At 43.6% G+C, this 23566-nt stretch overlaps 1 protein-coding gene across 8 annotated transcripts in view; it reads right to left on the bottom strand.

Annotated features, from left to right (window-relative positions):
- Positions 1–23566, bottom strand: part of Dennd2c (DENN/MADD domain containing 2C) — a 67092-nt gene that overhangs the window by 23157 nt on the left and 20369 nt on the right. For 3 of the 8 annotated variants that reach the window (XM_006501605.4, NM_001384113.1, XM_006501604.2), the window contains exons 2-7: positions 14251–15229; positions 13237–13367; positions 12731–12843; positions 9269–9439; positions 5427–5523; positions 26–70 (exon numbers count right to left, since the gene is read on the bottom strand). In XM_006501605.4, the coding sequence (XP_006501668.1) occupies positions 26–70; positions 5427–5523; positions 9269–9439; positions 12731–12843; positions 13237–13367; positions 14251–15044 (1351 nt within the window). In that variant the 5' untranslated portion in view covers positions 15045–15229. Of the gene's footprint in view, positions 1–21; positions 71–5426; positions 5524–6050; positions 6257–9268; positions 9440–12730; positions 12844–13236; positions 13368–14250; positions 15230–16021; positions 16775–17085; positions 18886–18931; positions 19027–23566 lie in introns of those variants that run through there. The other 5 variants (NM_177857.2, XM_030252655.1, XM_006501602.3 and 2 more) reach the window with 5 other exon arrangements.

Genomic DNA, 23566 nt, shown 5'->3' with positions numbered 1-23566 from the left:
GGGAGCAGCTTGCTGACTCACTCACTCTTTGGCAGGTACTCGGCATCGCTCTCGTTCCCACTGGTTTCACCTGGAAAAAGGGAAGAGAGGAGAGCTTCCGTTGGTATTGTCTCCTAGTGGGAAGCAGGAGGATGAGAACAATGGGAAACTGCCACAGTCAGCCCCCCCAACCCCCAAGAGGGATGGAGGTGGAGTTAGCAAAGGTCAAATTAGCAGAGCAGTTGAAAAAGAACAGCTCTGCGGGATCTGAAACACAGCACTGAATCCTACATTCAAGATGAAGTTTCCATTTTTGCTCTAAGTGTGAGTGTGTGAGATTATTTATAAATTAACCATAGTAAGATATTAGTAACTTAGGTCAAAATACAGCAGTTATAACACAACCCAAATGAGAGTTCTGTGACCGCGACTCTCTCTTCCCATACTTTGACAGTGTACTGGGGTGATTTGGGACCAACAGGTATGTCTTGACATGAAGTGAGGGAATGGAGCAGGCTCTGTATGATGCAGTAAGCTGCGACCAAAGGGAGGCCTGAACAGAAGCACTGTGACCCAGGGAAGCTGCCTGCCTGGCTACTGACAGGTGGGCGCCACACAGGAGAGCTACACAGAGACCTGGTTCACAGCCTGGGAAGGAGAGGGCAGATGACAACTCCACCACCTGCCACCACAGTGACACCCCACCCCCCCACACACACCTCAAGCTTGTCAACTCTGAAGACAGGGGCTACACTCTTCACAAGGGAGTGTTGGGGTGTGTGTGTGTGTGTCTGTGTGTGTGTACAAACCATTAAACATAGGGGCTTTGTACCCTGGCTACCAATGAAGTATTCTATACCATAATTCTAAAGATATAATTTGCCAAAAGATAACAAATAAAAAATATTTTTAAAAATGGCAAGGGACTGAAGGACTCAGGAAGAGCACTGCCCTTCTGTAGAGTGTGTGTAGACAGACCCTCTAATGGGATTTTAAATAAGTCAATTAAACACTTCACTGGGTACAAAGGTTCACGCCCTTGACCCCAGCACCTGGGATCAACCAGGTCAACCAGGTCTACACAGAGTTCCAGGCCAGGCAAGGAGCTCTTCCTTATGTATAGTGAGGCTCATTCTCAAAAAAAGACAAAGGCTGGTGAGCTAAATCCCAGGACCATGTGGATCACTGTTTGCTCTCAATTGTCCTCTAACGTCCAAATCCACACCACACCACCAATGCACCACCACCCACAACCCAATGAGTAAATAAGATATAATTCAGTCTTTTTAGAAAATTCTAGAATAAATCTAAAAAAATTAAATCAAACTAGAAACTGCAAAAGAAAAGAAAAATCTTTAAATGTATCAAGAAAATCAGAGCCTAATATTTGTAAATTTAAAACACGTATAAATTTGATTATATAGCATTTTGAAATTCAGTCAGGCCTGGTGGCCACACCTGAAACCTAGGCCATGAGAGGCTGACATGGAGGATCAGGGGTTTAATGCCAGCTTCACGTATACAGAGTGGGTTTTAAGATAACCTGGCCTACATGACCTGCTTCAAAAGCAAGAGAGAAAAAAATGAAATTTTCTATCTAATTAAAAAAAGAGTTTAGGGCTGGTGAGATGGCTCAGCAGGTAAGAGCACTGACTGCTCTTCCGAAGGTCATGAGTTCAAATCCCAGCAACCACGTGGTGGCTCACAACCATCCATAATGAGATCTGATGCCCTCTTCTCATGTGTCTGAAGACAACTACAGTGTACTTATGTATAATAATAAATAAATCTTTTTTAAAAAAAAGACATGTGCCACTACCACCTGGCTTCCATTTTTAAAAAAAAGAGTTTAGTTGTAAATTAAAAAGATGAAAAATAAATTGGGAAAAGAAGTCTGTTTACTGAAGAAACCAAAAATTTTTTGTGCTTTTAAAGACAAGTTCTCATTCTATAATAGCCCAAGCTAACATGGAACTTCATTATATAGCACAGCCTGGACTCAAACTTGGGGTATTCCTCCTGCCTCAGCCTTCCAAATGCTGGGATTGCAGACACGGGCCACCATGCTCAGCAGCTTAAAGCTAAATTCCTTTCTTCTTCTGGTTTTTTGAGCCAAGGTATCTTCGTTCACTATGTAGACCATTCTGGCCTCAAACTCACAGAGATCTGCCTGCCTCTGCCTTCCAAGTGCTGGGATTAAAAGCTTGCCACCCTGTCTGGCTCAAAACTAAGTTTCCTAATATTCAAATAGCTACTACAAATCAGATGAGAGAAGGGCACGTGGTCTAGGAAAATAGCTCAATTCATCAAGTTCTTACAGCACAAACATGAGGGGGACCTGGGTCTCCTCCCCAGAATCCATATCAAAAGCCAGCTACCATGGCATGTGTTTATAATCCCACTAAAGGGACTCACCAGCCAGACAGCACAGCTTACTCAGTGAGTGCTAGGACAGTCAGAAACTGTCTCGGAAAACAAGGTAGGCTGGACCAGCTAAGACTGGTCTCTGAACTCCACACATATGTGCACTAATGTTCACACACACACCACAAACATGTACATGTGTACATACACACACATAAGAAAAAGATCACATGCCAGAAAAAGTGGTAAATGGCTATGAATAGGCAATTCACAAAAGAGATTTATAAATTATTGATAAATGTGAAAACTTTTAAAATAAATAAGTTAAAGCAAAAAATAAGATAATTAATACATTTTAACCTTAACAAAAATTGTTTCATTAATCAACTTGATGAAAACTATGGAAAAGTATATTCATGTTTTTTGTAGAAACAGGCTACTACCAGCCATTTGTGGGACAACAGCTATAAAAATGTTTTATTTTAGTTTTTTAAGACAGAGTCTCTGTAGCTCAGGCTGTCCTGGAACTCACTAGGTAACTCAGGGTGGCCCTGAGTTTGCATAATCCTCCTGCCTCAGCTGCTAGAATAGTTTTAAGTCCAAATAGTCTTTGGTCAAGTGAGCCTACTACAAGGAACTTAGTTTACAAATACAACACACTAAGGAAGCACAAAAATGAACACTGCAATATTATTTGTGTGTGTGTGTGTGTGTGTGTGTGTGTGTGCGCGCGCGTGTGTGTGTGTGTGTGTGTGTGTGTGACTGTGTGTGAGTCTGTGTGTGAGTGTGTGTGTGAGTGTGTGTGTGTGTGTGTGTGTGTGTGTGTGTGAGTGTGTGTGTATTTACAGACAGTTTATCTCCATAGGTTAAGTATGTTAGAAACATCCAAAATGTCCACCACTTAGATTTTTAAAGATGGAGGTGCTGGGGGCAGAATGAGCAGCTCGGCCAGCCACAGTGACCTCCATTTCTACACCGTGAAGTGAAGTAGAACTCTCTGTGCTGATACTGAAAGGGTTTTGAGGATGAACTAAGTCTTTTAAAAAGAAAAACACAGAATAAGTCTGAATAATGTAAAATGACTTAAACAGAAAAAGTCATCAGGGGCTAAAGGATGGCGAGGTGGTTATGAGTGCTTCCTGCTCTTTAAAGAACCTGAGTTTGGTTCCAAGCACCCACGTCAGGTGACTGACGACCACCTGCACCTCCAGCTCCACAGCGCTTACACCACTTCAGTCTCTTTGGGAACCCGAAACATATATGCCACACATATAGGCACATAGCTAAAAATAAAGTCGGCTTTGTTGACTTGAGACAGGGTCTCACTATGTAGCCCTGACTGTCCTGGAACTCATTAAGTAGACCAGGCTGGCTTCAAATTCACAGAGATCTACCTGCCTCTGCCTGGGATTAAAGGCGTACCTTACCATGTCCAGCTTAAAAATAAAATCTTTACAAAAAAGTATTATCCTTAGAATCAAGTATTCTTGTGAGCTTGTGAAGTTTATAGAAAGAAAGCCAAAGGGAAGAAAGCGCAACTCAAGTGCCAGAGGTCTTGTCAAAGGTCGCTTAAAGACTTGCTGACTTGCAGCCATCAGAGTGTGCGTTACAGGGCCAGAGAACGAGGCACCGAGAACCTGCAGGGGTAGGAAAAGCCCTGGGCTGTCTCTCTTTTGATTTCAACACATGCAATTATAACAGAGTTGAAGAAAGGCAGTGTCGTTTTGTAACCGAGACTGGAAGTTAAGAAATGTCCAGGTTGGAGGTGAGCGCACGGCTTAAGTGCAGAGTGGGCACACACAATTCTCCAGGTCCATCAGGCAGTGCTGACGTACAGACAGAAGCATGAGAAATGAGAGCCAGAGCAGTGTGCTCTGCTGACAGTCAGGAGCGCCTCACACAGAAGCTGGGGGAATGAATGCTAACTTTCTCCAGGTTCCATGGAGGTCTAGGGACTGTCAGTCTGTTTGGTTTGGGTGCTAGAAGTTAGCAATTCAAGCTACTGAAGAAATTTTTTTCCAATGATATAATTTTTTTAAAAAGCCAAATCTGATTCCTCAGGACCTTGTCTTCAGTAGGTATGGTGTACCTGAAGTCCTAGAGGCCACACGCATTGGTTGTTCAAGCCTCAGTTTAAGGACAGCGTGGTCAACACAGAGCTACATCTCAACACACGAAATTTATCTGAAGAGTCAAATTTTACTAAAATCTCATAAGCATAAAAAGATAATCTACTCAGAATGCTGTATGCAAAAGAAGTTACCAAGTTTAGACTGTTATTAGTTTGAATGGCAGTCATTCAGTTGGGTACTGCATGTCTGCTGACCATGCTGGTGTATGGCTGCACTGCAGCACCTGAGACCCCGAGGCAGAAAGAAGGACTTCAAGCTCCAGCCTGGGCTACAGATCATGATCCAATCTCAAAAGAGGAACAAACAAGAGATCAAAGTGGAATGACAAAATCATTACTCTAAGAAATGTAGCCTCATTGCTTATAACTGTTTTACTTATCCACTCGCATAATGTTCTTACTTTGAGGTCAGTAAGAAGGAATTGAAAATGGCCCGGGAAGCACTTGGTTTGAATGCGATGACTGTTGCTGGAAGCCTCAAGCAGAAGGCTCATCCCAAGCTCAGGGCCAGCCTGCGATACATGGCTCAGGGCCAGCCTGCGATACATGGCTCAGGGCCAGCCTGCGATACATGGGGAGTGCTGGGCCAACTAGAACTCTGTCTGATCAAACGCTGAGTCATGTAACAATGCTCCCTTCATGTGCTGTTAGGGTTTCAATCCAAGATGTCCCCAGAGGCTCGTGATCTGAATGCTTGTTCTGCAGCTGCTGGCAAGGTTCTGGAGAGCTTTAGCAGGAGGGGCCTAACGGACAGCCACAGGCTATAACCCCACCCCTGGTGTCCCCCGGTTTCCTAGCCTGCACAAGCTCCCGCCACCACGAAAGGACTGAAACCATGAGCCTAAACAAATCTTCCCATCGCTAATTGTTCCTAGAGGATACGCTGGTCCCAGCAGTAGGAGGCTAACACTGACACTGACGGCTACAAACTGAAAGCACAGACCATGCTTACCTTTTGAGGAGGGGGCTTCCTTTCCAGTGTAAGGCTGTAACTTTACCCTCTTCTTCCCTCTCTTAGATTCAAATGTATCATTTATTTTCAAAACAAGCTGTTAAAAAAAAAGGCAAGAAAAGTACAAGTTAAAGTCACCACCACCAAGGCACTGTGGCATCTGCATGACACATCTGCACTAACACATTAAGTTCTCCAAGAGTCACTGAGTAATAAAAACCTGCACGTTGCTGGCCAGTGGTGGTGCACGCCTTTAATCCCAGCACTTGGGAGGCAGAGGCAGAGAGGCAGAGAGGCAGAGAGGCAGAGAGGCAGAGGCAGAGAGGCAGAGAGGCAGAGAGGCAGAGAGGCAGAGAGGCAGAGAGGCAGAGAGGCAGAGAGGCAGAGAGGCAGAGAGGCAGAGAGGCAGAGAGGCAGAGAGGCAGAGAGGCAGAGAGGCAGAGAGGCAGAGAGGCAGAGAGGCAGAGAGGCAGAGAGGCAGAGAGGCAGAGGCAGAGAGGCAGAGGCAGGCGGATTTCTGAGTTAGAGGCCAGCCTGGTCTACAGAGTGAGTTCCAGGACAGCCAGAGATACACAACTAAACTCTATCTCAAAAAGCCAAAACAAACAAACAAACAAAAAATACCTTCACGTTTTTCAATTTTGGATTACAATGGTATCATTAGATGATGTGTGTTCTCATACTAATGTCTACAACCTAGGAAAGAAAATTGCAGAGGACCCCCACCCGCCCTTCTAGATGAACCCAGTGCAGCTTCTTGGGGAGCGATTGTGTGTCACTCCGTGCCACAACCTGCAGGGAATGCGGCTACCGCACTCCCTACCATGATTAAGACGGCTCAAGTTTTCACTTGCTGAGAACAGGAAGGGGAACCGTCACCCACTGCAGGGTGGGGCTTGGCTATTTCTGCTCTCACGAGTTTCTCCCAAGAAGAGATAATCTCACTCATGGAGCTTTTGTCAAAAGGAGTGCACTCTGCCAGTGTGGGGACAAACGCTGCAACTAATTTTAGAGCTGTCATAAAAGTGGGGGATTCAAATTACTCCACACACAACTACATTTCCACCCGCTCCACTCATCAAGCTGCACCTCACGCAACTGCAGCCAGATCATTGATTTTCAACTTGTTTCATTGCTGTTTCTTTTAAGTAAGTGAAACTCAGACTTCTTCCCTAACGCTGGGGAAGAGGTATGTGTGTATAAGAGAGACATCAGACACTCAGAGATACAGGCTGAGGAAAAACAGAAAACGGAGAAGAGCTGTGACATTAGCGGACAAATAAAACTGAGTAACTTCTCTGTGCCTACTTTTCTTTTTTCCTAAAGTTTCAAGCTTAAGTATTCATCTTGAGGGAACACACTGCCCGAGAGCTGTTAAGCCCACCTCTGGACGAGTCAACAGACTGTCCATGTCTGATCCTGCAGGCAAGCCAGTCAGTCCACTATAGCCTAAGCACAGACCTTCGCCAAGTCTGTGGATGAGTTTGTTCTCTTACAGGATTTCTGTAGCTGCCATTCAAGTAAAACACTGCCAGTGTTCCTCACTCTCAAGCAGGAGAGAGAATCCAAAAGAGAAAGGTGCTTTATGGACTATAGAGAAGACTTTTGGGAGCAAGCGAGTTTTAGGTGCAGAAACTCTCATGATAGCATAAATATTAAGTGGATTTGCAAAGTAGAATAAAAAGTACGCCCACATATTATGAAGGAAACTATTGTTCTGGGACTATCAGAGCAAGTCGCAACCTAGAATCCCAGTTATGGGCCAGGAGTAGGCACCCATGCTTACTTGCAGCTGCAGCAAACACTGCAGAATGCTCTAAGAAACAACAGAAGCAGCTGCTTTACGTGACAGCCACAAACACGACAGCATCAGGGAAGCCACGAGCAATCGCACACAGGCTTCCAGAGCAGAGAAAGGAAGGAAGGGTGTGGACCAGGCATATGGATTAGATCTGAAAGCAACTTCCCCGCCAGGAACAGCTGGAGCGGTCAAAGAGGACATAAATGAAAACTGCTTTTCTTACGGAATGTTTCTGAAGATGTTCAAACAACAAAATTTGTATTGCATATGGGACATTCTAAAAGAACTTAAAATACTTTTATAAGATTTTGTTTTCATTATTTTTATTTTTATTTACTTATTTATTTATTTATTTTTGGTTTTTCGAGACAGGGTTTCTCTGTATAGCCCTGGCTGTCCTGGAACTCACTCTGTAGACCAGGCTGGCCTCGAACTCAGAAATCCACCTGCCTCTGCCTCCCAAGTGCTGGGATTAAAGGCGTGTGCCACCACCGCCCGGCTCATTATTTTTAAATGTATGTATGCTGTGGACATCCTGCTTTAGCAGGGCAGGGTGGTGCATGCCATCAGTCCTAGCACTCAGGAGGCGGAGGCAGAGGCGGAGGCAGAGGCAGCTGGATCTGTGAGTTTGAAGCCAGCTTGGTCTACAGAACAAGTTCCAGGACAACCAGGGCTACACAGAGAAGCTGTTTCAAAAGAACAACAAAAACCCTCATCTTCAAAGTGACTTGGAGACTAGCCTGTGATACATGAGACCTATCTCATTCTCTTTCTTCCTTCCTTCCTTCCTTCCTTCCTTCCTTCCTTCCTTCCTTCCTTCCTTCCTTCCTTCCTTTCTCTCTCTCTCTCTCTCTCTCTCTCTCTCTCTCTCTCTCTCTCTCTCTTTCTTTCTTTCTTAAGAAGAGTTGAAAGAGGTGATCCTATCAGCTGTTGTTGTGGGTATCAGACTCACACCAGCCTCAGCAATGCATAGAACAGCACCCACCGGAAGAAGCACCCACAGCACCTGGAGTTTCCTCAGGGCTCTCTTGTTTGTCTCTTTGTGACAGGGAGGACTAAACCCAGGGCCTCACCCAAGTGGGACAACATGCCGGCTCTCTTCTGTCTCCTTTAACCCACAATCCTCTGAAACAGTTGCTAATGCCATTTCAAGGTCAGAAATCTTAAGCAGAATCTCTTAAGAGTCTGCATCTTGTTTTACGAACACATGATCCGCTAGAGTCCCATGGAGTCTGTGTGTGCCAGACCCACCTTCCTGAGGAGAAGGCTCCTGCAGGATGCCTGCCCAAGAGCAAGAGCAGAAAACAGACAGACTAAATGACTATGAAACACAGTTACCAAGGAACCGATCTGTTCATAGTCACTAACCCAAGAAACAGGTTCGACTTTTGTTTATGTTAAAGTCAGGTACAAAATGTGTGTGCTAAATGAAAAAATGACCTAATTCACCTGGCATTATGGAAGGAAAATCACTTCAATCATCTGATTGCATTATGTATATATCTGCTATTGTATTGTGCCAATCCTGAAAATATCTTCATGTAACCCCAAAAAGTCTCTCCTAAAAGAAGATATAGCTACGAGTGATCTCATTAAAATATTCTGCCTTGTAACAGTTCCAGTCAAGACGGCAGAGGGGCACTTACTGCCTTTCCCCTCCCTTGAAGGCAAGGTCATTTACTTCATATGGTTTTTGATAGTCTCGAGAACCAAACAACAGTCTGGTTTCTTTTTTTCCACCTCTGAGTAGACATTGTAATCCTAATAAAAGACACATACTTCATCATTACTGAAACCTGTAAAGCCCGGCACAAGGCTGCCCTTGCTCTGGTACATAAAGGAACTGGCATATAAACACTCTCCTGTTGTTAGAGAGTCTGGAGTTTATGTGAGATCGGTAGCTGATTCCAACCATTGCCAAGACAATAGAGGCCTTCCCAAGTCTGAGTCCAACAGGAAAGTTCTAACCTATTATTCAGCTCATCCTAATGCTTATTCGACTTTATTAGAATCTGAAGACTGAGTGTGCTGGTCTCCTCACCGGTGGGAGATTTCTCTTCTTCTTGTTAGCCACCTCTCCAGCTCGGAACAGTTTCCATTCCGTTAGGGTGACAGGCAAAGTAGTATCCTTTGTGATTTTTGATCGAAAATATGCTTGAGAATTCTTCAGTTCCATAGTCTTCCGCTGAAAGAACTGGGGTTTGGGAGGAAGCTAAAACAGGAGACACACTGGTCAAGATCTCTAGGAAATGTCTATGCTTCCAAACAAAGTCAACGCTCCCCCAGAAAATAAATGCTTATCTTTTTCCTTTAAATTCATCCCAAATGGGGATTCTGCAACTCCTTCTCATCCCAGTAATGTAGTTGTTTTCTAATCCAAAATTCTACCCTGTGCTATGATCAAATTCTCAAGGGAGAATAGCTCATCACTTTGACCTCCTCCAGCTATTGGTCTGAGTTTCAGGGAGTGATTGAGTAACTGAGGCCCAGGCTAAGCACTGGTAACTGCAGAGGACTGAAAAGTGCCTGGCCTGTCTGCAGCCATAGGTTGTGACAATAGTGTGACTGATGGGGGAAGCCATTAAAAAAATAGGTAACAGTAAAAGGTTTCTGAACAAACAAAATGAATTTAAACCCAGGCCACTAAGAGTCTGGGGTGGTTTTGGCAATGCTCACCTGTGCTGCGTGGGGACTTCACGGCAGCCTTGGCTGGGAGCACACAGCACATGCCCTTTGCACTGTGCATGATGTCGTTTTACACAACACCAGCACACAGCTGGCTCAGACTAGAGACTACTGCATGTTAGAAACTGTAATGTTCTCATTTTACACGCTCAGTGTTCTTTCTGTCTTTGCAAACATGATGGTTTAATTACAGAAAGCAAAGACTTTAATATATTCCTGCTTTTGTGTCTTAGTGTGTGTTGTTGCTGAATTTTATTGTGTTAGAATATTTGATATTAAAATTCCTATTTGAGCCAAAAACTCGCGTTTCATTAAAAAGAAAAAAAAATCATTAAATGATGGGACTGGAGAAATGCCTCAGTGGTTAGGAGTGCTTATTGATGTCAAGAGGACCTGAGTTCAGTTCCCAGCCCCCATGTTGGGGAACTCACAACAGTCTGTAGAATACTGCTTTTGTGTGCACATACCCATGGGCAAGTGATAAACACCCATATATATAACAAAAACTTTAAACATCATGTGATAAATGTTGGCTTTAGATTAGGAGAGAATTTCCAATTTCTGAAATAGCCACAAACTTCTATCATTCTGTATTACAGCACCAAATATGCAGTAAAGATTTCATCCTTTTTTCAGAGGTTGGAACAGAGGCAAGGTTAAGATAGGGCTCACTATGTAAGATATGGCTCACTATGTAAGATAGGGCTCACTATGTAAGATAGGGCTCACTATGTAAGATAGGGCTCACTATGTAAGATAGGGCTCACTATGTAAGATAGGGCTCACTATGTAAGATAGGGCTCACTCACTATGTAAGATAGGGCTCACTATGTAAGATAGGGCTCACTATGTAAAATAGGTCTCACTATGTAAGATAGGGCTCACTATGTAAGATAGGGCTCACTATGTAAGATAGGGTCTCACTATGTAAGATAGGGCTCACTATGTAAGATAGGGCTCACTATGTAAGATAGGGCTCACTATGTAAGATAGGGCTCACTATGTAAGATAGGGTCTCACTATGTAAGATAGGGTCTCACTATGTAAGATAGGGCTCACTATGTAAGATAGGGCTCACTATGTAAGATAGGGCTCACTATGTAAGATAGGGCTCACTATGTAAGATAGGGCTCACTATGTAAGATAGGGCTCACTATGTAAGATAGGGCTCACTATGTAAGATAGGGGCTCACTATGTAAGATAGGGCTCACTATGTAAGATAGGGCTCACTATGTAAGATAGGGCTCACTATGTAAGATAGGGCTCACTATGTAAGATAGGGCTCACTATGTAAGATAGGGCTCACTATGTAAGATAGGGCTCACTCACTATGTAAGATAGGGCTCACTATGTAAGATAGGGCTCACTATGTAAAATAGGTCTCACTATGTAAGATAGGGCTCACTATGTAAGATAGGGTCTCACTATGTAAGATAGGGCTCACTATGTAAGATAGGGCTCACTATGTAAGATAGGGCTCACTATGTAAGATAGGGCTCACTATGTAAGATAGGGTCTCACTATGTAAGATAGGGTCTCACTATGTAAGATAGGGCTCACTATGTAAGATAGGGCTCACTATGTAAGATAGGGCTCACTATGTAAGATAGGGCTCACTATGTAAGATAGGGCTCACTATGTAAGATAGGGCTCACTATGTAAGATAGGGCTCACTATGTAAGATAGGGGCTCACTATGTAAGATAGGGCTCACTATGTAAGATAGGGCTCACTATGTAAGATAGGGCTCACTATGTAAGATAGGGCTCACTATGTAAGATAGGGCTCACTATGTAAGATAGGGCTCACTATGTAAGATAGGGCTCACTATGTAAGATAGGGCTCACTATGTAAGATAGGGCTCACTATGTAAGATAGGGCTCACTATGTAAGATAGGGCTCACTATGTAAGATAGGGTCTCACTATGTAAGATATGGCTCACTATGTAAGATAGGGCTCACTATGTAAGATAGGGCTCACTATGTAGCACTGGCTGGTCTGGAGCTCACTATGTAGGCCAGGCTGCCTCAAATGCACAAAGATCCACCTACCACACGTCCAGCCAGGAATCAATTTTTTATGTAAAAATAAGCACACCTATTTCATTAGTGTGCATATTTGCTTTTGTCTTTAATAAATAACAAAATTATAAATGCATACATGTATATATTATAAAATATATTTATGATTTATTGTCTGCAAAGGTTTAATTTGTATACCAATTACATACCTATATATCTGTGGTCATGTAAAAATTTTTTGGGTGGATGGGCATGGTGGCACACAACTTTAATCCCAGTACCCCAGTACTCTGGAGACACAGTCAGGCAGATCTCTGTGAGTTCAAGGCCACCCTGGTCTACAAAGTGAGTTCTAGACTATCAGGGGTTTACATAGTGAGACCTGTCTCAATCCCCCCTTGAGTGAAAAGGGGTTGCAAATAGAACAGTTTAAAGACCTCTGGCCTAATCTTACTCATATTAAGTTGTTTTTTTTTTTTTTTAATACTAAGATTACCCAACCAATAGCAAAGCAAAGATATTTTTAAAAGAAACCAGTATAGCATCTTTAAAACAAAACAAAAGAAAACACCCCCACTGACAATAAAATCTATATTCAGTGCCTCTTAGTTTGGGCCCCAGCTAAACCACCAGAACCTTCTATACAACCACACACAAGCATCTATGTGCTCTTCTATATGACCACACACAAGCATCTATGTGCTCTTCTATACGACCACACACAAGCATCTATGTGCTCTTCTATACGACCACACACAAGCATCTATGTGCTCTTTGGGGAAGCCTCCGCTTATACCTTGGGTGTTCGGAAGGCGCTCTTAGCAGGTGGCAGCCTCCACGCTGAAGGGGATCTCCAAACAGGGAACGACTGCACTGGGATATCTTCGTATGGATTTTCCTTGGCTGGATCTTTAGAAATCATAGCAATGCTGATTAGAGGAACATAATTAAGTGGGACCTGTGACTGCAGCTAAAGAAAACAATGCTTTTCTTCTTCTTCTTCATTCTCATGGGGATGTAAGGTTGTAAGACCAATGTCATTTTAAACTGATCTATCACTCCAGTGTTCATCCAAGCTAAAGAACTCTGAAAACACTACACTGCAGCATTCACTTTCCAACTGAGTCATCTGTAATGACATCCAGCTGTCAATCTCACTCATGATGAGAAAATGCATACGCCACGTGTTTCCAAATTAGAAAAACAAAGTTAAAACCAGATACGTTTGATTGTAAGAGACCCCGTACAATGATGAGCACCCCCAAACATGCATTACATTAACTCCAAAGCATGAATACCTACATATAATATCCTCATAGATATTATCCTCGGACTGTGTGTAGTAAAGTGCTGAGCCAGCATTTCTTCCAAGTTCTTCATGGATCTTTCGTGAGTTCCGAAAGTGCTGGATATCTTCAAATTCAAAGGATTTCCTTACGAAAGAAGATGTATTTTAAAGTTACACCTTCAAAAACTTTGATCTCAGAATGATAAGACAGAAATTGAAAAGACGTGTGTAAAATTATGAAGATGGCTGGTGGTGATACACGCCTTTAATCCCACTAAGGAGACAGAGGCAAGTGGATCTCTGTGAGTTTGGGGCCAGCCACATATACAGATCAAGTTCCAGGACAGCCAAAGTTACACAGAGAAACCTTGTCAAAAACAACAACAAACAAACAAACAAACAAAAAAACCCACAAGATAATAAATACTGTTTTTATTTTATATGTATGTGTTCTGCCTACATTCATGCCTGTGTGCCTGATGCCCACAGAGGGTGTCAGAACCTCTGGAACTGGAGTTACGGACGGTTGTGACCTGCCATGTGGGCTCTGGTAATCAAACCTGGGCCTTCTAAAGGGCATCCAGTGCTCTTATCTGGTTAGTCACCTCTCCATGAATTACTCCCCAATTAAAAGTGAGGCTGAGGCCAGCATGCCCTAAATGATGCCAAAGAACGGACCTGCTTATCAGAAAGGTCTTTTGCTGTTTGGGCAAAGGGATACGACAATGTCTTGCTATGGAGCCCAAGCTGGTTTTGTAAGTCATATGTAGCTCAGATTAGCCTCAAAATTGTACTGATCCTCCTGCTTCAGCCTTTCTGGTGATGGGAATACAGATATGCACAATCTGTATTACCTATACTTCTTCACTTTTGCTTTCTCCTCCTACTTTGATTCTATGCTATCAACATCTCTATGCTCAGCTGAAGCCCGTATTCCAAGGTGGGAAAGGAAACTTGGACTGAAGGTCAAAGCAGCGCAAGGACTCATACACTACAAACCACGGGCTGTAAGACGAACACATACATACCTTTTGGACCGCCCTCTGATCTTCCCGCCATATTTCTTTGGTTCGGGATCCTGAGAAGAGGCCAAAGAAGGGTCCACACAGGAAATACTTTCACAGTACTTTTGATCACAGTTCCTTTCTTTATATGGTATACCATCAGATTCAGATAAATACCTGAATGTCCTACGGGGTTTGGGTAAAGGATTTATAGAGGGGCCACATTCCTGCCCCTCAGGTTCATAATAAATATTTTCCAAGCTCTTGGTTATTCCGTAAGAACTATCCAGAACACTGAGATCCGGTTCTCTCCCTGTAGAGTTACAAGGTGCTAAGGCCAAATTTAAGGGTTTATCTGGGGAGAGCCCGTCTATGCTTCTCCACGGTATCTGGGAGGTGTAGAAGTTTCCTGGCGGTAAGGAAGCCTCTGGACCCACAGCAACAGCTTGGCAGCCTTCGATTTGTTTGACCCGAGCACACACCAGGCTGGAGTCCAGTCCAGCTTCCGAGGGGTGGGAGCCTCTACACTCTCCACCCTCGCCTTCATCCTCACTTTGATCTCGGCTTTTGACATCCGTGTTTCTGGGTAAAGCCCCATTCCTTTCCTCACCAGTGGGACGCTTATGAGGGGGACTCTCTTGGTGGCAGTTATACCTCACTCCAAAGTCCTTTGGGTGAAACTTAGCTGTCTTGGTTACACCGTTAGCTCTTCCTTCCCACTGGGAAATCTTCTGTTTGATGTTTTTGCAGTGGCTCCTGGACAAGGTCTGAACAGCAGACCGTGTAAAGCCAACATCCATGTTCCCGGTGGGGTGCATGACGAGTCACTCTTAGAGAGGTGCCATGACCAGTTAGCTGGAAAACGCTGTATTCTTTGCCTTGCCAGAACGGAAACGATCCAAGTGTTTTCGTTTCATGTTTAACTTGGAGGTATCTTGTTAAAAATAACAGTTTTCATCACCGAGCTTTGTTGAAAACAGCTACAACTGTATCATGAATGATCCTATCAAAACGAGACAAGAATATTAACTTAGTTTTATGATTTCTTACTTTAAACCCCACTGAACACTGTCTACCCAGCACTGAATAAATTACATCGCATTTGTAAAAACTGTGCCTGTAATTCAGCTCCATAAAGTCAAGCCTAGTAAGAAAATATCCCTGGTGCTATTTCTTAAGCTGTCAGCTTTAATACTCTGCTGTATTTAATGCCCTGCAAAATGTATACATTATTCTGTAATGAATCAATTCTTTTTTGTGTGTATGTGGCCGTATGTGTGCTAGACAAGCACTCTATCTCTGAGCTCGATATACCTCCTGCCCATAAATCTATTCTTTATGAAGCGTTTCTTAATAAAACATGCAACAATGCAATATTACAAAAATCACACATAAGGCTGGGCATAGTGGTGCACACCTTTAATCCCAGCACTCAGGAGGCAGAGGCAGAAGCAGAGGATCTCTGTGAGTTCAAGGCCTGGTAAGTTCCAAGACAGCCAGAGCTACACAGAGAAACCCTGTCTCAAAAACAAACAAACAAACAAACACAGAATCAGAACAGCACCCCATTATTAAAAAGTGCATTTACAAGTCTAGACAGGAACCAATTCACAAACACACTGGAAGCTAGTTCCCGCCTCCTGTCTTCTGTTGCTAGGTAACATCAGTCTGTCATATATTTATTTCAGCTGACCTATTAGCACACAGACTTTCACACAAGCTGCTACAGGGACTCAGTCCAAAGGCATAGGCACCCTTTACCCTGTCCTGGCTGGGTTTCCCACATCTCTGCTACCTCTGACTCAGATCTGCAGTCACTTTTCTCATCCTTCCTTCCGCAGAGCTTCAATCAGTCAGCTCCATAAACCGCTTCCTCAAATGTGAACACTGGCCGGCTGAAACTCTTCCTGTCAGTAAGCAGAGACCTGCTCTCCCGCTCTACCGCATACTGGTTATAAATAACAAGCCATTCAAAACTTCCTGAGGCAGGGTCATCCTTCCTCCTGCTGCTTCTGCCTAGCCCTGATTAACAAGCAGGACACTATCTTAGCCTAGCTCTGTCAGTACAGCTGATCAAAACTGGACCAGTCATACACAGACAGACAGACAGGCAGGCAGGCAGGCTCATGTGCACACGCGTACACACACACACACACACACACACACACACACACACACACACACACACACACACACACACACACACTTTATTCTCGCTACAGAAGCTGCACTTCAGGATTTCCATGACTTTCACTTAAGTCATGTCCACAAGTTTTTAAAATCATTTTTCCTCCTGTATGCTCATTGTACAATGGAGTTCCTTGTGACATTTTCATACACGCTTATAAAGTACTTGATCTCACTCACCCCTCTACTCTTTCTTACTCCACCCCACCCCCAGCTCTCCTACTTTAGTTTTGTGCCCTCCTTTTCCCCTCTAGCTTCCACACTAAGGAAGTCATGTGATGTTTGTCTTTGTGAACATTCTCACTAGTTTGTAGGAAAATTAGCTTTGCGGGAAAAGAAACCCTGGTCTAATGCAAAAAAATAAATCTTTTTTTAAATTAAGAAATTAACCTCATGTGGGTGAAAAAAAAATCATAGCAAAAACTTCACAGAAGTTGTATTGTATGTATGTATGTACATGTGTACACGAAGCCCATTTTATTCTGAAGCCCAGACTGGCCTCAAACTAGTCGCAATCCCCGTCCAGCCTCTACAACACTGGCTACAGGCATAAGCCACCTCACCCAGCAGGAGCTCCTGATAACATAGTACCACCCAAGTATGACAAGGCATGACAGTGCACTCAGCTCCTGCAGGGCAGGACACCAAACACCCTTCTCTTGCTTCCCATACTTGCGAGTGTCTTTGACTTTTGGGTTTTCTTCATTGTAGACAAAATGGATCTGGCTTCGGAAAGGCCTCTAGACTCTTCCAATAACAGACCTTTTCCTCCCTTTCCCCTGGTTAACATAGGAAAAACTGAGGGGGAAGAAAGTAGAAACTTTGAGAGCTACAAAAGTCCTTTAAACCTGAAAATTTGACTGGCAACAAATGGCTACATCTGTAGAATTCTATTAAGTACAAGCGAGGAACACGGATGGTGGTCAAGTGGCAGCAGGCAGTCTAGTGGCAGAGGAGAGAGCTTACTCGTTCTTGCATGTTTTCAAAAGTGAATAAAGTACTTCAGAAGGAAGCCAAGAACAGTGCCGATCCCAGCGCTCAGGCTGAGGCAGAGGACTGGGGATTTGAAGCCAATCTCCTGTCTCAACATAAACACACAAGTTTTGATGCCTTTTAACTACGTTTATGACTGCACTGATAGCTAGTTTCACAGTTCTAATATTTCTTTTTGCAAAATTGAAGGCTGTCTATTTTTCGTTTTGCTTTCTGAGACAGGTCTCATACTGTGGCTCATGCTGGCCTGTACTTGGGTTGCAAGGGCCAGTCACCTGGTTTCCAAGCTAGTTGATTCCTTTCGTAATGAGACTTGTTGATGCCTACACATAGGCTATTTTTATATGGTCCCATTAGAAATAAATAACTTGTCAAACAGAACTCGCCACAGAGTTCTCATATTCTGCGCCATCTACTTAGTACTTCCTCCCCGTGTCTCTCCTAGCCTGCAAGAACCTTCTAACCCCATTCCCAACCCCCAGGCTCTTGTCCTGACCTCTACTATGAAGAGATCTTCCACCCATAAAGGAGGGCTAGTTTCCAAGGTCTCTTCCAACCTTCATCCTTTAAAAAACTCTCTAAGAGCAGCCAACTTGTTTACATTTCCCATACGATGCTTTTTCAAGCCTGCTTTCAGAAGCACAAGCACTGAGAGGACCCAACAGTTTGAATGCTGCATCTTAAAACCACAGGAGCCAACAACTTCTATAGCAATTAAAGAGACTGAAGGGCTCAGGAGAGCGTGAAGAGCAAGACAGGACAGGTGACCCCACAGCAACACAGCAGGAGTCGGCAGTTCCTTAGAACAGCAGAAATATGTAAATCAAGCACTCCCACAAAACCGAAGGTTTGGAGGGGATTTTAAACTAGGCTTCTTTGCATTTTATTTAATCTTGTTCTGCAGTGGGTTTAGCTGCATCAAATGCAGTTATCAGCTTACAATATCATGTGTGGTCACCATATTAAAGAAAACCTATCTGAACCCAGTCAGGTAACTTAATTTCTTTTTGGACAAGAGAATTTGGATGCTCATTTACTAAATCAAGTCTCATACTGAGTGTCTTCAAATCCTTTATAACCTTCTACCTAAATGGACGAACCAGCCATAACAATTCTGAGCACTTTTCCCCCTGTGGTGGAGTAGAAGCCCATCCTTGACCCTGGAGCCTTCCTCAACTGCTCTCCACTTACACACTTACTGAGGCAGGGTTTCTTACTTGACCTCGGAGTTCACCCACTCAGCTAGTCTAGCTTGCTCGCCTGCTCCAGGGATCCGCCTTCAAAGTACTGGAATTACAGGCTGGACACCACACCCGCCTAGCATTTACATGGGTTCTAGGACCAGAACTTAGTTTCTCATGCTTGCATAGCAAGCATTTTCCCCTAGAGCCATCTCTCAAGCTCCAATTTAGACCACCCTAAAAGTTGACTCACTAGGAGATAAAGGGACAGAATGGTTAATTTTATGATATATAAATTTCACCTCAATTAAACAGAAACTAATGAAAGGATGAGAGAAACTCACCCGTAGCCATGATAGAGTAGACTTGCCTTGCTGATGCAGCTACAAAACTATACAGAAGACAAACGATTTCAGATATTACACACCAGGCACAAGACTGTGATCCTGAAGGGAAATGAGCCTCACTTTCGCCCTGGAGACATCCTATAAAGAAGCATTGAGACAGGAGCCCCCACAGGGTGTGGTAACCTCACTAAATTGAAGACAAAGACAAAGGTTAAAGCAAACAACTTTCCAGGCCAAGTCACCAGAAAAAAAGGTGTGGGGTGGGGAGAGCTCCAGCAATTTATCAGACCCTCTGAAGCCCCGGGTAAGCATTGAGATGCTAATGCAGAGGGGAAATTATGCAGCTGGACAACCAATAAGCAAACAGCCAGGAGGGAACTGGAAAAAGGACTAACACAAATTCATGCAGGTCCAGATGTTCAATTTTCTCTGACAGGGCTGGAGAGATAGCTCAGTGGTCAACCACAAGGCAATTCAAAAGCCCCTGGAACTTCAGCTCTGGGAGATCCAGCGTCTCTGCCTCCTGTGACCTGCATGCGTGTACACTACACATACACACAGTATAACTCCAAATAAAATAAACGTTTTAAAAATGACAAGTTGAGTCATAATGGTAGCATTACTGTTGATTATATCCATTGTCAAAGCATAATTTTTTTTAAAAAGGTGACAGACATGAATGACAGGGTTAGCAAAGACTTGAAATCAGCTATTACAAATAGATTAATTATTTAAAGGGAGAAGGTGACACTTGAAAATGGAAGAAGACAAAGGCCTGAGGCCGCAGTCAGCAAACCACTTGTCACATAAGCATGAGGGCAGTTCAGTCCCTGGCACTCATAATTTAAAAATGAAAGCTAGGCATGGCAGCCCACATATAATCCTGGCACTGGGCAGGCTGGAAGAGGAAGATCCCTGAAGACGGCTGGCTGGCCGGCCTAGGTGTAGCAGTGAACTCCAGGGTCAGTCAGTGGCAGGCCCTGCTTCAAAGAATATGATTGGAGGCAGATGCAGGCAGATTTCTGAGTTCGAGGCCAGCCTGGTCTACAAAGTGAGTTCCAGGACAGCCAGGGCTATACAGAGAAACCCTGTCTCGAAAAACCAAAAAACCAAAAAACAAAACAAAACGAAACAAAAAAACCAAACCCAACAACAACAAAAAACAAAAACAAAAACAAAAACAAAAACAAAACAAAAGAATACGATTGAGGGACTAGAGAAAAGGCTCAGTGGTTAAAAGCCCTGGCTGCCCATCCAGGTGATCTAGATTTCATTCCCAGCACCCAAGAGGTGGTTCACAGTCATCTGTAACTCCCGTTCAAGGGGATCTGATGCCCTCTTCTGGCCTCCAGGGATATCAAGCACACAAGTAGCATACATTCATGTAAGGCAAACATCCACACACATGCAAAATAAAAATAATTTCAAAAATAAAACTAAGCCTTTAATTAATTCCAGCACTCATCAAGTAAGTGGGTCTCTGAGTTTGAGGCCAGCCTGGGCACACACCGCACACTGCATTAGTATTAAAGGCAGAAAAATATAAATGCAGCTAGGTACTCAGAATGCTTGACAAGGAGGTAAAGAGTCACGGGGACTAGTGCCTAGCTCCTTCTTGGATGGTAACAGCTAGTTCATGGCTACATTTAAAGAGTCATCTGGTAGTGGTGGCCCATAACACCAGCACTCAGAAGGCTGAAGCAGGAGCATCCTGGGTTTGAGACGGCCTGGGATACATCAGGGAAGGGAAAAGGACCAGATGCAGAGGAGAGGACAGGTACAAGAAAAGAAGAGAACAAAGGAAAAAGAGAAGGAGATAAAAACATGAAGAATGAAAATGACAAGATAATGCTAAGAAAATTAGATATTACATACTAATGTGCTGGAAGATTCAATTTTGTTAAGACATCAAATTCTCTCAAAATTGACTCCCTAGATGTGAAAAAAAGCCTAATCTGAATCAAGCAGACTTTGTGGCAGAATTGACAAGTTGATTTTCTTTTTCTTTCTTTTTTTTTTTTTTTTTTTTTGGTTTTTCGAGACAGGGTTTCTTTGTATAGCCCTGGCTGTCCTGGAACTCACTTTGTAGACCAAGCTGGCCTCGAACTCAGAAATCTGCCTGCCTCTGCCTCCCAAGTGCTAGGATTAAAGGCTTGCGCCACCACACCTGGCTGACAAGTTGATTTTCAACTTTAAACAGAAATGTAAAGGGCCTGTAATGGACTAAACAATAGGGCAGAAACAAAGAATAAGCTCAGGGGACAGACACTCCCCCACAATGAGACATCATTACAGAACTACAGTAATGGACTAGAAGATGGCTCAGTGGGTAAAGGCTATTCTGCCAGAGCACCCAGGTTCCATTCCGAGCACCTCCATGGATGCTCAGAACCATCTGTAAGCCCAGTTTCAGAGGATCCAAGGCCTCTTCTGGCCTCTGTAGGCACCTGACATTCACATGGTACACAGATATACACACTGGCAAAAATGCCCATACAAATACAATTTTAAAAAGTTGGAAAAGCTACAGTAATTCTGAAAATGCACACTAGTCACAGAAGACAGATGGACCAGTACACATCACAGAGTCTACATAGATTGTCACAAAGCTGGAGAAGAAAAACCTTGAACTATCACTAGGATAAAGGGATGTCCATACAGGAAAAAGACTGTGACCCATTTCAGAAACTAACTTGAAGGACATCACAGCCTAAGCATTAAGGGTAAAACTATAAACTCTCGGGGAAAAGGAACAGGAAAAAAAAAAGGAGTAGGGGGCTCTTTGTTAAAGTTTTGGTTTTTTTGTCTTTGTTTTTGTTTTAAACTCAAAATACTTTACTGCAGTGGATCTACTGCTCCCGAACCTGAAAAAGATTTTCTACCTGTTTGTTGTTGTTTTGTTTTATCAAGACATGGTTTCTGTGTCAACCTGGCTGCCCTAGAACTCACAGCCTCTGCCTCCTGAGCGCTAGGATTAAAGCTGTATACCACCATTGCCCAGCATGTTTTTTTTTTGTTTTTGTTTTTAAGGCATGAACTGTAAGGAAAAAAAACCCTTTAAATTAAGACTTTATGAAAAATTAAAACCCTTAGCTTACCTGAAGATGTATATTCACACAGAAACACCTCTCTTACACACACACACACTCTCACATACTCTCACTCCCACATGCACGCACACACCCACTCACCCTAGAACTTGAATCCTGAACACATCCCCAAGCATAACTGGGTCCACACGGCACTAGCACATGGGTAAGAGGACACTTTACAAAGGACTATGAGCAGCCAATCAGCACCCTAAGCACATGAAAGGATCCACACCAGCTCTTGTCGCCCTTAAATAACCCCAGTCGATGGTGACAGACCGCCATCCAAGCACTTTAGGAACCACCAGAGTTTCTTATAGCACATGCACAAGCAACTCCACTAGCAGGCCTTAGAGGAAAGGGATGCATGCGCTCACAAAGCGTGGATACTCAGAGCAACTTTGTTCCTAAGAGCCTCCAGCTTGAACAAACTGTACTATAGAAAGCAGGCATCCAGCAATAAAACGAAACAAAGTTACAGTCTGCATGACAACCTGCACTTACTCCCCAGTCTGTTTTCTACCGCTGTGATAAACACATGACCAAAAACAACCTGAGGGGGAAAGGGTTTATTTCATATTTCTGCTCACAGTCTATCAGGAAGAGGAGTCAGGACAGGAACTCCAGGGAGGAACTAAAGCAGAGACAGTGGAAGAACACTGCTGCCTGGCTTGGCTTGCTGGCTATGATTTGCTCAACCTGCTTCCTTATACAACCTAGGACAACCTGGCAAGGGATGGCACCGCCCACACTGGGCTGAGCCTCCCAAATCAATCATCTGTCAAGAAAATGCCTCCGCAGACTTGACTACAGGCCAATCTGATGGAGGCAATCCCTTAATTAAGGTTCTCTCTTCCCAAGTGACTGGCTTGGGTCAAGTTGACATTAAACTATTAAATTCAATATATCTTTAAAAATTATGCAGAGCCAGGCGGTGGTGGCCCACGACTTTAAGCCCAGCACTTGGGAGGCAGAGGCAGGCGGATTTCTGAGTTTGAGGCCAGCCTGGTCTACAAAGTGAGTTCCAGGACAGCCAGGGCTACACAGAGAAACCCTGTCTCAAAAAAAAAAAATTATGCAGAAACAAAAGCTTATATACTTGCAGAATTCTAATTAAATCAGAGTTCATAACAGCCAAAACTGATATTCAAAGGGAGAAAGGGCCAGTGTGGTTGCTAAAGGCAACTGACCACAGAAGACCATGAGACAAAATACACATGTTGGTAGAGTGAGGAGTTATATAAATGAACACTTTTATGCCAGGCAGTGGTGGCACATGCCTTTAATCCCAGCACTTGGGAGACAGATACAGGCAGATTTCTGAGTTTAAGGCCAGCTAGGGCTATACAGAGAAACCCTGTCTCAAAAAAACGAAAAAACAAAACAAACAAACAAACAAAAAAACCCACACATTTGCCAAAAACTAGTTGATACTTTAAAAATAATAATAATTATATGGCTGGGAGGTGGTGGTGCTCGTCTTTAATCCCAGCACTTGGGAGGCAGAGGCAGGCAGATTTCTGAGTTCTAGGCCAGCCTGGTC

The sequence above is a fragment of the Mus musculus genome, chromosome 3, assembly GCF_000001635.26.
Source record: "Mus musculus strain C57BL/6J chromosome 3, GRCm38.p6 C57BL/6J".
NCBI classification, from domain to species: domain Eukaryota; kingdom Metazoa; phylum Chordata; class Mammalia; order Rodentia; family Muridae; genus Mus; species Mus musculus.
The sequence above is the reverse complement of the archived record's forward strand: the minus strand, read 5'-3'. Positions and strand labels throughout refer to the sequence as shown.